At 38.6% G+C, this 13,371-nt stretch overlaps 1 protein-coding gene across 4 annotated transcripts in view; it reads left to right on the plus strand.

Annotated features, from left to right (window-relative positions):
• The window catches only part of bean1 (brain expressed, associated with NEDD4, 1), a 40,246-nt gene continuing 26,875 nt past the window's right edge, over positions 1-13,371 (plus strand). For 2 of the 4 annotated variants that reach the window (XM_034897872.1, XM_034897874.1), the window contains exons 1-2: positions 1-166; positions 6,391-6,498. In XM_034897872.1, the coding sequence (XP_034753763.1) occupies positions 6,474-6,498 (25 nt within the window). In that variant the 5' untranslated portion in view covers positions 1-166; positions 6,391-6,473. The remainder of the gene's footprint in view (positions 167-6,390; positions 6,499-13,371) is intronic. The other 2 variants (XM_034897873.1, XM_034897875.1) reach the window with 1 other exon arrangement.

Genomic DNA, 13,371 nt, shown 5'->3' on the forward strand with positions numbered 1-13,371 from the left:
GAGAGAGAGAGAGAGAGAGAGAGAGAGAGAGAGAGAGAGAGAGAGAGAGAGATGGGACTGGGTGATCGTTGTGTTGCTTCTGTTGTCAGTGATGTGAAGAGACATTAACGAGCTGATGAAAGGACTTCTATTTGTGCGTGGACACATTTCTACACCTTCTTTGCAGGTAAGCAGCTTCTATAATCTTGCTTTCCATCTCTCTTTTTACTGCATTTCTTTCCCCATCTCTATCTAAACTCTCTCTTTCTCTAGTCATTATAAAACTAAAAATATATATACAAGTGTAGCCTACACCATAGCATAGGGAGTTATAGGGAGGTATGGTTGCAGTTGGTACTTAAGAGGGACTTTGTACTGACATTATCCTCTTAGTATTTTTTATTTTTTTTACCTCCTATAATATCACAATGCTATTTTGTAATATTCCAATAGGTGCAACAATATGTTAATATATAATTAAACACTTTCGGTGGTGTGTAATTACAGGCTACATTTACTCAAGTACAATTTTGAGGTATTTGTACATTTTATGCAACTTCCACTCCACTAAATTATATTTTTGACTCCACTAAAGTATCTGACTGACATCATTTCTGGTTACTTTTTAAACATCAGCAGCTCAGTAATAGATTGTGCGTTTTTACAGATTTAACTAACTAACTGTAAATAAAGTACTTAAAATGACCTCCACCTTGACCTGCCACAACAATGTGTGAAAATACTGCTTACACATTAATGCATCAGTATTAATAATCCAATACGTGATACTGACAAGAGCCAATCTGCTGATTATTAAGGTCTTTTACTTTTTACAGATATTGTGAGTACATTTAGCTGACTATACTTTAGTACTGTTACTTAAGAAACTTAAGTATTTAACTTGTAAATGTGTACTTTTTTAGATTTCTGCACTACTGCTTTTATCTAAAGGATAAATGTCTTCCACTACTGGAGCAACCTGAATAAATGAGTGTAGAAGCATGATGGATACATATGCATACACAACATGAGGGGGTCAGTGAATGCTTTGAAGAGGATTGAATGTCCTTTGCAGTCATCAGATCCCATTGTCTACAGGCAACATTTGATGGACAATCATGATGGATGTTAATAATAACACAAAGGAACACACAACTGTGTTTTACAGACACAGTATCAAACAACAACTCCCTGTGGCTTACACTGTGTTCTCATCTAAGAATTTCACAATGGTACCGTTACAGGCAATTACTGTAAAAGTAACATGAAGCAAATTTACTATTGCTAACCACAAACACACTGCGGTCCCTACAGGGCTTCTGTAGGCGAGGTATAGTGATTTTTGGATCTCTCTCTCGCTCTGATTTCCTCCCAGGCTTCCCTCCTACACACTTAAACTCTCTTGTTTTAGCAGTGAAGTACAAAAGCCTTACTACCCTACAGTTACAGTAACAGTGCAGAGGATACAGGCCAAATGTTGTCATGCAGTAGGTCACTTTAGCAGTGATCAGCATGCTTGTGTTATATAAAAGATGTTTAGGCCTATAGAGAAAGGAAATCCAAACAGGTGCAGGTGATGTAATGAAACCATTGGGGCCAAGATAAAAACATGAACTGGATTGAAGAACCTAGATGGGAAAGATAAAATGCATTAGATAGCCACTAGGAAAAATTACAGTTCCCTTGAAAGTGTGGTCATCTGTGTTGTGTTAAAAGCCACATTTCCAGTTTTAAAACATGTGACTTTTTCCAGTGAGATCTGATGACAGCTTGATCTAAACAGCCTCACAGTATCAGGACTGCATGCCGTCTTAGTTCTCTGCTCCCCAGAGGATATCAAAGCCCTTCCATGTGTTATCGGAGTGGATTTCCCTTCCACTCAACTATGAGGGGTCGACACTACAAAAAGACACCTACAGATTTATTCAACATGTTTGACTCTTTAAATTGTAACAAATAATAACTAAGGTGGCACTTGGAGAGGGCATGACCTGCGCCAAGGCCCTGCCCTATGATTTGAATCCGCTTCAAAAGTGAACGGGTTCTGCCCTGGCCCGTGTGGCATCCTTCTGCCAAGTTTCATTAAAATCGGGCTAGGGTTTTTCCCATAATCCTGCTGACAGACAAACCAACCTCTCTGCATGGAAAAGCTAAAACTGTATATACAGTATGGAGCTTAAACTGGATAAATGGGATCTTTAGTGGAGATGATATCTGTCAATGGAAACAGTGTACTGTAAGGAGTGCATGTAGCAGGCATAACATATTAACATTCAACAAAATGTGTATATTTTCTAAATAAATAGTGTTGTGTTTACATTTAAATAACTTGAGGATAAAGCAACAGCCATGCTCTAAGAAATTGTAGGTAGAAAAATACGCAGGATGAAAAAAGATTTAATATCCAAAATGTTTGTAATTTTGCAAAGCCACTTTAAAGTTTCCCATTGAACTGTACTTATTGTTGCTGTGCACACGTACTGTAAATAAAACTGACAATAGAAATAGACATACAGTGTAAAGTGGGTCCACATAATTTCACTTCCAAATATATTGGTTTCCTTGGCAACTTGTTTAAACTTGTACTGATCACCTCGTCCACTCTGTTGCATAGCCGGGCCCCCACATCTCACTGAGCTTAGCTGCTGAGTAAAATAATTTAACACTGAGAGTCATCATAACCAAAACCATAAGAAAAGATTGAGATTGTAAAAAAAAATTGTATAAAAAAAACCAAAACAATCCAACACATTTAGTTACTCAAACGTACCTTAAATACAGTAAAAGACAAATTGTAAAAAACTTGTACTGAGCGATGAGCAGTGGTGGAAGTATTCAGATTGTTTACTGAAGTAAAAGTACTAATACCACACTAAAAACAGATTACAAGTAGAAGTCTTGCATTTAAAATGTTGTTAGTATCAGGAAAATGGTTTTAAAGTGTTAAAAGTAAAAGCACTTACTGCAGAATAATTGTCAAATTTTAGTTCTTTTGAATAAAGCCTTAAGACCTTTTTTAATGTTGCCTTTCTTCAAATAATTGTTCATTCCTAATACTGCCCTGTTACTTTATTTTCATATTTTATCTGTTTTTTAATTTTTCAATCGTTTAACTACTCTTTAATGTTTTTTTAATTTTGAATTGCCCTGTTGCTTAAATGTGGTATTTAAATAAAGTTGCCTTGCCTAGACTTGTAGGCCTATGTATTGTTGGCTAGTATAATTGACAATAAAACATCATTTTTTACAAACTTTATGTGTTTCATGTTCAACATTTTTTATTTGTAAAGTAATTAATGATGAAAGCTTTCAGATAAATGTAGTGGAGTAAATGTACAATATGTCCCTATTAAATGTAGTGTAGTAGAAGTAAAAAAAAGGACACAAAAAGTAACTCAAATCTGTAGCGTACTTGAGTTAATGTACTAAGTTACATTCCACCGCTGGTGATGAGCACTCTCACTGAACCTCTGACCCCTCACTGTGGGGTCGAGTGAGACCCGGCTGTCGTGGGAGTTGAACCCACAGGCCTTTAGCGATAGCGCGGATGCTCCATAACTGCGGGTCCTGCCTGCACAGCTACAATCACCAGTCAGTGTGAAATTGGTGTCGTCGCCGGGACTGACATGTTGAATGGATGACAGGGCTGTGTGGGCCAAATAGACTGTCAGAGAGAGCTGTGAGGAGATGGATGACAGGAGGGAGAGAGGGGCAAAGAGAGAGAAACGACAGAGGGAGAGGAAATACCAGAAAGAAAGATGAAGAAATGATAGAGTGCTGCTGGGGCCACAGGCAATACCTGACTCCCTGAGTTTCTCTGTCTCTGACTGGTCCTGTCCCCTACGCTCTTCTTCTTTTGTCCTGAGTATTACAAGCTCTGCACAGCATCTAAAGTGCTTTTGCTAGCAGCGCCGGTGTAACAGCTCAGAAATGTGTTACTGTTGTGTTGCAACTCGACAACTTACTTCTAAAATAATGTCCTTGTTTTTTTTTATAGCATACTTTCCCATTTCATCTTTCCAACAAGTCCTCATGACAAAATTACCTTTACAGTTAAGCTTTGATTAAGATTAGGCAACAAATCTACTTGGTAATGGCCAGGTCACCAGGATAAAAGAAACAAAAAGAAAAAATTAACTTTTTGTACAAAAATGGGGATGTAAACTGAATTCTGGCCAATTTATACTGTTTAGCAATGTCAGGCTGCTTCTGCCTGTGCTCCTTAGAGAGAACTGTAATACACTCATCCGTTTGTCATCATGTATGTGCAGTCTGATCTGGAAATGTTTTGCACGCAGAGAAGTAGCATTTCCTGTCATTGCATGTGAAAACTGTGTGACCAGTGTTTACTCTGCTCTTCCCGTCCAGTTAGGATTTTTAGCTTTTTATCTTCTTACAAACTCCCTCTAAGGACATTCATTTGCAATTTTCAGCAATTGGCGGTAGCAGTGCAAGTCTGTAGAGAGATGACATCATTCCCATTTTGAAACTGCAGTCAAGTCTATAAAAATCTGAATCCTTCAGAACACACCATCTCTTATTTTTCCTGGAAATGCATTCAATTCTGCAGTAAGATGGATTGTTCTGAATGTCAGACTTTTTTTATGTTATATATCTCTGTAGCTGTCATGTGGTGTCCAGTTTGCTTTTTTGTTTTGTCTTCATCATTTGTCCACACCGCCCCCATCATGACATCTATTGCCCAGATGTTTATAAGGGATTTGCTTTGGTAAACCAACCATCAGATAAAAAAGCTATCAGTGAAGCAAAGTTAAAAATCCCCAAAACAAACAAATTCAAGTTGTCAATGAAAAAAAATGAATCTGAGAATGAAAGTATTTTTTTCTCATACCATTAAAGAATAACAAACATAAGAAGTCAAACCTTTGCGAGACCAGAAACAGTGACATTAATGTATTTTCTGTTTATTACCGCTGATTTAGCCTACTGTAATTTAGAAGAGGTCATGTTGTGTTTTCTTTTCTCATTTACTCCTCATGTTTACTCATGTTGTAGCTGTTCCTCTGTTGCTTCGGCTCTTCCTGCAACGCGCAGTCAGGTTGGAGTTGACACAAATCCTTTGAGTTCTGTTTTTTTTCTCCTTCACACACACAATTACACACACACACTTGTTCAAGACTGGGGTGAGAACAACCCACTTTGTGTGTCTGTGTGTGTGTGTGTGTGTGTGTGTGTGTGTGTGTGAGGGAGAGAAAAGAGATACTGTAGTTTAGTCTAGCTGCCAAAGTGTGTTGTCTGTAATATCTGTCGGAGCAGTGAGCAGGGACAGTTATGTAACTACAAAGCAGAATGCATCGTAGATTCACATGAGTCACACACACTCACACAAAGACACAAACACACACACACACAAACACACACACAGGAAGTAAGGGATTAGACCTTACACAGCATTCATGATTTATCAGAATAAGAGGAATGCAGGGTTACATCTCCGCGCCATTACTCAGCATGTGACAAAGTTTTTCACAACCTAACCCTTGGAATAAGTTTAATTAACCCAATCTTAGAGGCTGCTACCTATGTATACAATGTCTTGATGTCTATTTAAAGACCCACATGTGCATTTGTTCCACAGTGAACAATCTCTAATAAGACACTTTCAATAGAAAACATGAAAAAAAACTCCACAAAAAAGCCTTAGTGCACATGATAAAAAATTAAAGAAGCCACAGAAATGTAGCACACCCACAACAGGAGTTTGTGAAGAATGTCAAGGACATGAACAGGAAGTTGTAAAAGATAGCCTTCACCTCTTTGGGATACGATCAGAGGACAGGACAGCATAGAAGATGTCAGGGAAGACAACTTGATAGTAGAAGGGTAACTGAGACTTGTTCAACTCAGCCTATAAACTGCAAAACCACTTTCATGCATCATAGAAACTACAAGTTTAGCTGAGGCAAAAAACAACAGGAACAAACCGATTTATATATAAAAATGTATTTTTCCCATCATGAGTTATTTTTCACAATGTGTTTTACCTCCCTGTAGTATTTGCGTATGTGTGTGTGTTTCAGGTATTGATTGGAACATTTGAACCCTGTGGCCATGTTCCGGAAAGAGCAATGAGAACACACACACACAAGCACGCATGCATACAACCCCCCCCCCCCCCACCCCCCCGGGGCTTTATAAACAGCCAAGCATGGAGGTTGTGACTGCACATCAGTTTCTCCTCCCTTCCTCTCTCTCTCTCTCTCTCTCCCTCTCTCTTGGTCAAGCAACACATCTTCTCTCACTCGCTTCATATATTTCTCTTTCATTTTCCATCTACCTGCCTGCTGTTTGTTTTCTTTCCCTGCTCTCTTTAGGCCTGCTCGACACACCGTCTTCTCACTCGTGTGGATCTTACTCTCTTTCTGTCTGTCTTTGTTGTTACACATATAGCAGCACTGTGTGGTAGAGACCAGCTGAAGTGGGCTTCCTGCCTGTTGAGATGTGCCAATAGGAAACACTGGGAACAGGGGTTCATGCTGATGAAATTGATCTGCTCAGGTATGGAACAAGACTTCCTTCTTTTTTCATGTTGTTTTGACAGCTTAATTTGTCTCCTGGTATTACGAGTAAGTGTTATTTGTTCTGTAGATACTAAGAGGGAAGTACAAAGCGTGATGTTGTACATTGTAATCTACTGTGTGGTGAGAAAAAGCTTTATCTAGGAATCGTGTGGAAAAGAAAAATACAATTCAGCAAAAAAGAATGAAATTTAATATTAAATACATTTTATATTAAAATGTAATATCAGATGAAACCTGATCTTTGTAATGAAAGCGCACAGTTGGAAGTGTGTATAAATGTTAAGGGCCATACAGTACAGTGTGAAAAGGGGAGTACCTATCTATACTCGGATACTTCTCTACATTTAAACAAAATGTACAGATGTTTTTGGGGGTAACAAATAAAAAGCAGTTAGACTAGATGTCCTGTAACGATAAACCAATATTCCCGAAAACAGAAGTGACTTACAAATAGAAATGCGATAAAGGTAAGAGAGGTTGAAGGATTCAACACTTTAAACTTAAACTGTTACAGACTATATTACATGTGGAATATTAGCCCGCCATGCACTACATTGACATGGATAGAAAACTTGTATTGGATTGTTATTCTCTTGATTAATCAGTCTGGGTATTAGACAGTTTTTGAGCGCCTGATGATCTGAAAATTTGCAGAATACGCATACAGAACAAGTAATTCAAATTGTTACATAAAAGATGAACTAATATCAGTAAATATGGGTATCTGGCAGTATCGAAACAAAAAAAATATATCATTGGCTTTTAAAATCACATACTTCATCAGTCAGCCTTTACATTTGAGATAATATAGATTGTGTTCAACATTGTTAGTCAGCAGTTAAAATGAAATCTGAAAATATAATGGTCAACAAAAATCAGCATTGCGTGCTGGTGTGCTTCCACGGGATAATTTGATTGGTTTTTGGGGGTATCCTTTGTTTATTTTTAGCTGGATTACAGGTTGAGCTTTTAAACTCCCGAGAACAAGGTAGACATATTTATGGAAGCTTCCATCTCAATAAAAGATGAATCGCTGTCTTACGTACCAATACACTACACTGGAGGCAGGGAAGTAACGGAAGGAGGGAAGAACAGATGGACGGATGGACAGATGCAGACTTTTATGGATGTGTTTTCCAGGCTGCCCTCCAAGAAAACTCAGTCCTACTGTACTTCCTCTTTCTCGCTACAATGCATCTCCCAGACTTCTTCCGTATCTGACTCTCAGTCCTTTTGACACCCTCTTTATATCTCTTCTTCTCCATCTCCCACTTTTTACGCCTCCCTCCTCTCATTCTCTCCTTTCAACTCTTTTCAATGTCTCTACCCCTCTCTGATCTATTATTCACAACCCTCTCTGACTCTCTCTCCCTTTCCTGACACCTGAAATCCCTCTGTCTGCTCCAGGGCATTTAGACCTCCAACAACAGTGCTTCCCTCCTAGGAAAAGAAATAGCATGATGAATGAAAGTACAGAGCAAAGAGGAGGATAAAAAAGCGTTGAGATAGGGCGGGGCTCTATAGATATGTCCAGATAGTCCTCCATGTGGCTTACTGTATAGGTTGACATTGTAATCCTTTAAAAAGGCGGATCCCCTAGTCCAACCCTGTAAGACTCAGTCAGGACAACATGTTACACCATAGCGGAAATATTTTAACACACCTGAGACGGATCAATGACTTTTGTTGTGTTTAAAAAAAAAAAAAAAAATCTAAATTTACTCTTTAGGTTTGTCACTTTGTTGAACATCAGCAGATTAAAATGCTTCAAAAGTTTCTTTTATAATTAAGTGTCGCTTTTTATATAGCTGCTTTTAATTATATTACCTTAAATTAACAGAAACAAGTCCTACATACTTAACATAAGACACTGGCAGGAGCAGAGGAAGGGACAGTTTTAAAGTTTGACATCAACAAAATGATTGGCTTACAGAGGCTGTGCAAAATGTGATTGGTTGAACTTAAAAGTGGGAATGCCCTTAGTTAGCTGATTGAGTTGGAAGTAGAAGAAGAGCAACTAGGTAGCCTATGCATGGATATAGTCTTGGTGTCAGTCAGGTGGGTCATTTTAAAGGGCACAAAAACGTATCATGTGTGATATTGAGGTATGAGAAGTTGTTGAAATGTAAAAAAGCGGGTGGAAAAGAAGGAGAAAGTGATTACCCCTGTGGAGATAACTTAAAATCCCTTACTGTAGGCTAATGGAATCTTGCATTAAGTTATTTTCCTTTAAGTGTGTCATAGTGATGTCCAGGGTGAAACCAGAGACATAGCTTTTCTTTTCCGTCTTTCAGAGCAAGACTTTACAGTGTTTTTTTGTAACATTCTGAGCTCCATAACACATTAATACTTCCATTGCCACTCAAACCCAAAATATTGATTATGTTGATTACCACCAGTAGAATGACACGATTGCAGCCCCACCTGAAGCAAGGTTGTATTAAAAAAAAAAAAGAAGGGAAAAACAAGGGTTATATAAACTGACCCACCTTTGGGTGCTTTTGCAGTGTGTAAAAGAGGCTGACATGTACCACATGGCAGCTGTTTGTGCCCGAGGGTGGCTGCAGCTGTGCCCCAGAGAAGGGTATGCAGTCCCAACTGCCAGCATAAACATCCACATCAGTCTTCATATTTGGAAGACAGGGAAAGTCACTCAGTAAATATATTATAAAACATCTAAATCCCAGTCCTAACCTTGACCAAAGAAAGATGTGTCAGTGTAATAAAAAAATCAAATAAATATGAGTATTTGCGTGCATGCCATGTCATGCATACATTATCTGAAAGGGCCTGTGGGTGTTGGTGTGTGAGAGTCAGTGCTCATAACCCACCCTATCACATGACTGCAAAAGACAAAGGCTAAACACAATCTACATATTAGAGCACTGACATGTGCGTGCATCAGATGAGGGCATATCTGAAATGGATTCTCCTTCTGTTCCCCCTCACTGCACACATCTTCTATCCATCTATCAGAGCTGCGTCACAATGCCTCGCCTTCCCGCCACAGAGCCATCAATCAACACATTCCCATGCTTTATGGAAATTGGAGGAAAAACTTAATTTAACAGCATTTTACATTCTATCTTTTCCACCTATCTTTCTTTGTCCATCCGTCCATCCATCTGTCCGTGCTCTAGTCCAATCAAGTCACAGAGGAAGGTCATTTATTAAAATCTATTTAAATGGATATGAGGCACGTGTATATGCAGGGAGATTTCACGGCCCAGCAGGTCAGCAAATACCAAAGCTGTTCCACCTCACTAACCCCCCATCAGGGCCCATGGAGAATTAATATACACCACAGGTGGTCAAGTGCGTGCGTGCGTGCGTGCGTGTGTGTGTGTGTGTTGGTGTAAGAGAGAGGGAAAAAAGCATCCATCAATCCATCTAGCTAAAAAAAAACACCTGAAGAATCAGAGTAGAGGGATGATGAAGCATGGGGGACATAAAAAGAGGAAGGGTGAAATATAGATAACAAGGAAAGCAGTGGACAGGAGAAAAGGACAGCATTGGAAGTAAAATAGGTGTCAGTGGGGAACTCAACATCATTCTTGAGGGGAAGTAGGGGAAACGGAGAGGAGCACAGAGGAAAATTGAGGGAGGTGGCTTGGAACGTTTGAAAGAATAAGAAAAGGGGGAGAGTGGGAGGGAGGGGAGAGGAAGGAGAAATGAAGGGTAAATGTCTTTGCTAATGTCTTTAGTGCCAGTATTGACTAACCCTGGCTCCCTTTGACTTCAGCAGCACACTCGCTGCATCCTCCTCTTCAGTTCATTAACTCTGTCATTTGGAAATGGACGTATTGGCTCGGCTGTTCAATGTCACCATGGATGGATATGTAGAGTTTCAACCATTAAAGCATCATACCGCTTTAGCTTATTTACTACAAAACTGCATGTAATACTTACATACAGTATTACCAAAGCATACCACAGTTACTATATTTAGATTGATTAATGTGTTTTCAATCCTTTAAGGTAGCTCTAGCTTTATTTTAAAAATCAAGTTGCAGAGAACTGAAATTTCCTTTTAGATATCTTTTTTTTAAGTCTTTTTTGCTGTTGTGTACTAGTACAGTTAAAAGGACAGCCTTTGTGGTAAATTCAAGCACTGGTGGGAAGCTTATTTTGTTTTGAGGTCTGCTGCCAATAGGAGTTGCAACCTACTATTTTGTAACATGACCAAATTTGGAGGACAATAAGACACCTTGGACATTGTAAAATGGACAATAGAAGTTAGATTTTGCATGAATCGATGTTGTTTAAAGCTGACTCTGTCTCTCTAGTGTTAAATGCCCAAGCTTTCCAGAGTTTTTCACAATAATGAGATGTTGCACCTCAGGATTTACTTTCATGTAGCAGACCAGTAACTAAGTAAGTAAAAATGTTGGCACTAGTTGTATCAAGATTTATTTGGCATTAAATACATAATTCTGCTTTTATCATTACAGTTGTGGTGTGGACTCCGCCATCCACCTGAGTCAGAGCGATCTTTAAAACTATATTTGTAGTTCTTCTTAGAGTTGTCGTTCTTGGTGTGGACTCCCCTTTAGGCTGTCCCAAGCTAACTGACCTGTCTCGGAACAGGTGTGTCAATCAACGCAGATTAAGGGAATATTCGCAGCAGGTGCACAGGTAACTCTTCCATTTCTATAGTGATTTTAAAGTAAAAATAAGAAAGTGATTGTAAGATTTTGATTAATTATGTCAAGCTAGTTTCAAAATTGTGGATTTTCATACTAAACACAAGTGATTGCCTGGAGATAAATCCAGACAAAAAGACATGTAAAGAAACTAAGCTAAAGTGTGCATACAGTTTGGTACAGTATGTTCTTTTGATGAATGGCACATCAATAGATGGAAGTGGAAGAAATAACATAATTTAAATATTTAATCAGCTCTAAAATTGGATTAAATTGATAAGAAATGGATGGACAGATTAAGACTAGAGAGGACAGATGGATGCATTTTTACAAATCAAAGGAAAGAATGAATATACAAAGGAAAGACAATAACATGAGCAATCCATAGCTGTGTGTTTGTCACAAGGAAAAAAAACAGAGGAATGTGTGCGGTTTTAACATGATTAACTATTGCTTCTTCCTTCCCCACCTCTCTTATCATCTCCTCTGCCTCTCCGCCTTTTTCCCCCCCGTTGTTTTCTCCTAAACAGCACCTCGGAGAGGGAGGGTGAAAGAGGGAGAGAGAGAGGGATGAGCAAAAGGTTAAAAGCCACTCAGGGAATCACACACAAAACGACAAAAAAAGAAAGAGTCAGACAACATGAGATGCAGAGGGAGAGAAGACATTAGAGAAGTCTGTCAGAAATAGGGCTTTTGTGATATGATGGTATGGCTATTTTGGAGTTTATTTGTTGGACTGTTGCCACTGAGCCACTGGCACTCGCTGGATTGGGTGTAATCCTCCTTCAGCGACCAGGCAGACCAGAACAGATAGAAACACTTTTAGGCAGATTGTCTGCAGAAACAGACACATTTTCAACATATATCCCTCTGAGACCCTGTGTGTGGGGGATCCTGCAGATTTTGTTTGTTCCTATATAAATTGATGGACCACGGTTCACTGATTTGAAAGAGACACCATACATAATCAGTTTAGTTCATTTTGAACAATATACTGTACAAGACACAAACATATTTCACTATGACAAAAGAAAAAGCAAGAACAAGCAAATAAATAAATACTCTTCAAAAAATAGTCTTGTTGGAAAGAGAGTAGGAGAAAGCAAAATGCTTTTTGGGTCCTACCCTTTTTGAAATGTGCATAACCGTTAATCAAGTGTTTTCATCATACAACCCTACAACAGAAAACAATCCCAAAACATTTGCCAATTTATCAATTATTCAAGTTACTATTTCATCATTGTCATTGATTAAATATTGTATTTTCTATATTTAAATGAAATAAAACATAGCAAAATGTTTTCATATATTCCAGAATTGTTTCTGAAGCTGCTCTAGGATGGATTTTTGCCATGTTGTCTCATGTGAATCTGTTGTGTAGGTTGGCTGAGGTTGAACTTGCCCAGTTGGGCATGTGGCTGCCTGTCAAACTCTCAGTGGACACCTCTGCCTCTACGTCTTTCCTCTTTGAAATGTCATAACAATTTCACAGTTTTTAACTGTCTAGTCAGGCCAGACATGTGATAATGTCGCAAGAGAGATTATTGTGTAACAGGAAAGGAATAAGGCAATTGTCGTAAAGGTTGTTTGTCACACGAGAAACATGACAACACAGCGCAGACAGCATGCATACTAATGAATATGGCTGTTTTTTGATTGTGCTGTCTTCCACAATGCAACGCGCAATGAAAATAGAAAAGCTATACAACAAGGAAGGGAACAATGTGTGTGAAACAGCTCCAAAAACACTAATACCAAATCTCAGGAAAAATATTAAATCACAGTTGGACTGATGTCACACACATTGCATAATTTCTTGTTAGCATGAATATGTTAAACAGTACACTGTGATTATTAGTATGTAGAACATACTGTGTAAAACTAGTATGTAGTGTGGATGTACCCTATGTACGCCAGAAAAACTCTGATCAACATAAATCAACATACGTCTTAAATCTCGTTGCACAGGTACTGCACTTGTGTATAATGACAATAAAGGCATTCTATCTAACATTGCGCAAGAAAACAGGGTGCCATAAATGTAGAGATAAAGCCAGATGACCCGATGCCCAGAGAGCAGTGTCCAGCACAGCCCCAACTGGAGGCTATAACAAGGAGACAGGATATTACTTTTCGCTTTTAAATGGTTTAGTGTTATGTTTGGCATATGGTATTCATTACAGGAAACATGCCGATGCACAATAGTT

This window comes from Etheostoma cragini, chromosome 17 (genome assembly GCF_013103735.1).
Source record: "Etheostoma cragini isolate CJK2018 chromosome 17, CSU_Ecrag_1.0, whole genome shotgun sequence".
In the NCBI taxonomy this organism is placed as follows: domain Eukaryota; kingdom Metazoa; phylum Chordata; class Actinopteri; order Perciformes; family Percidae; genus Etheostoma; species Etheostoma cragini.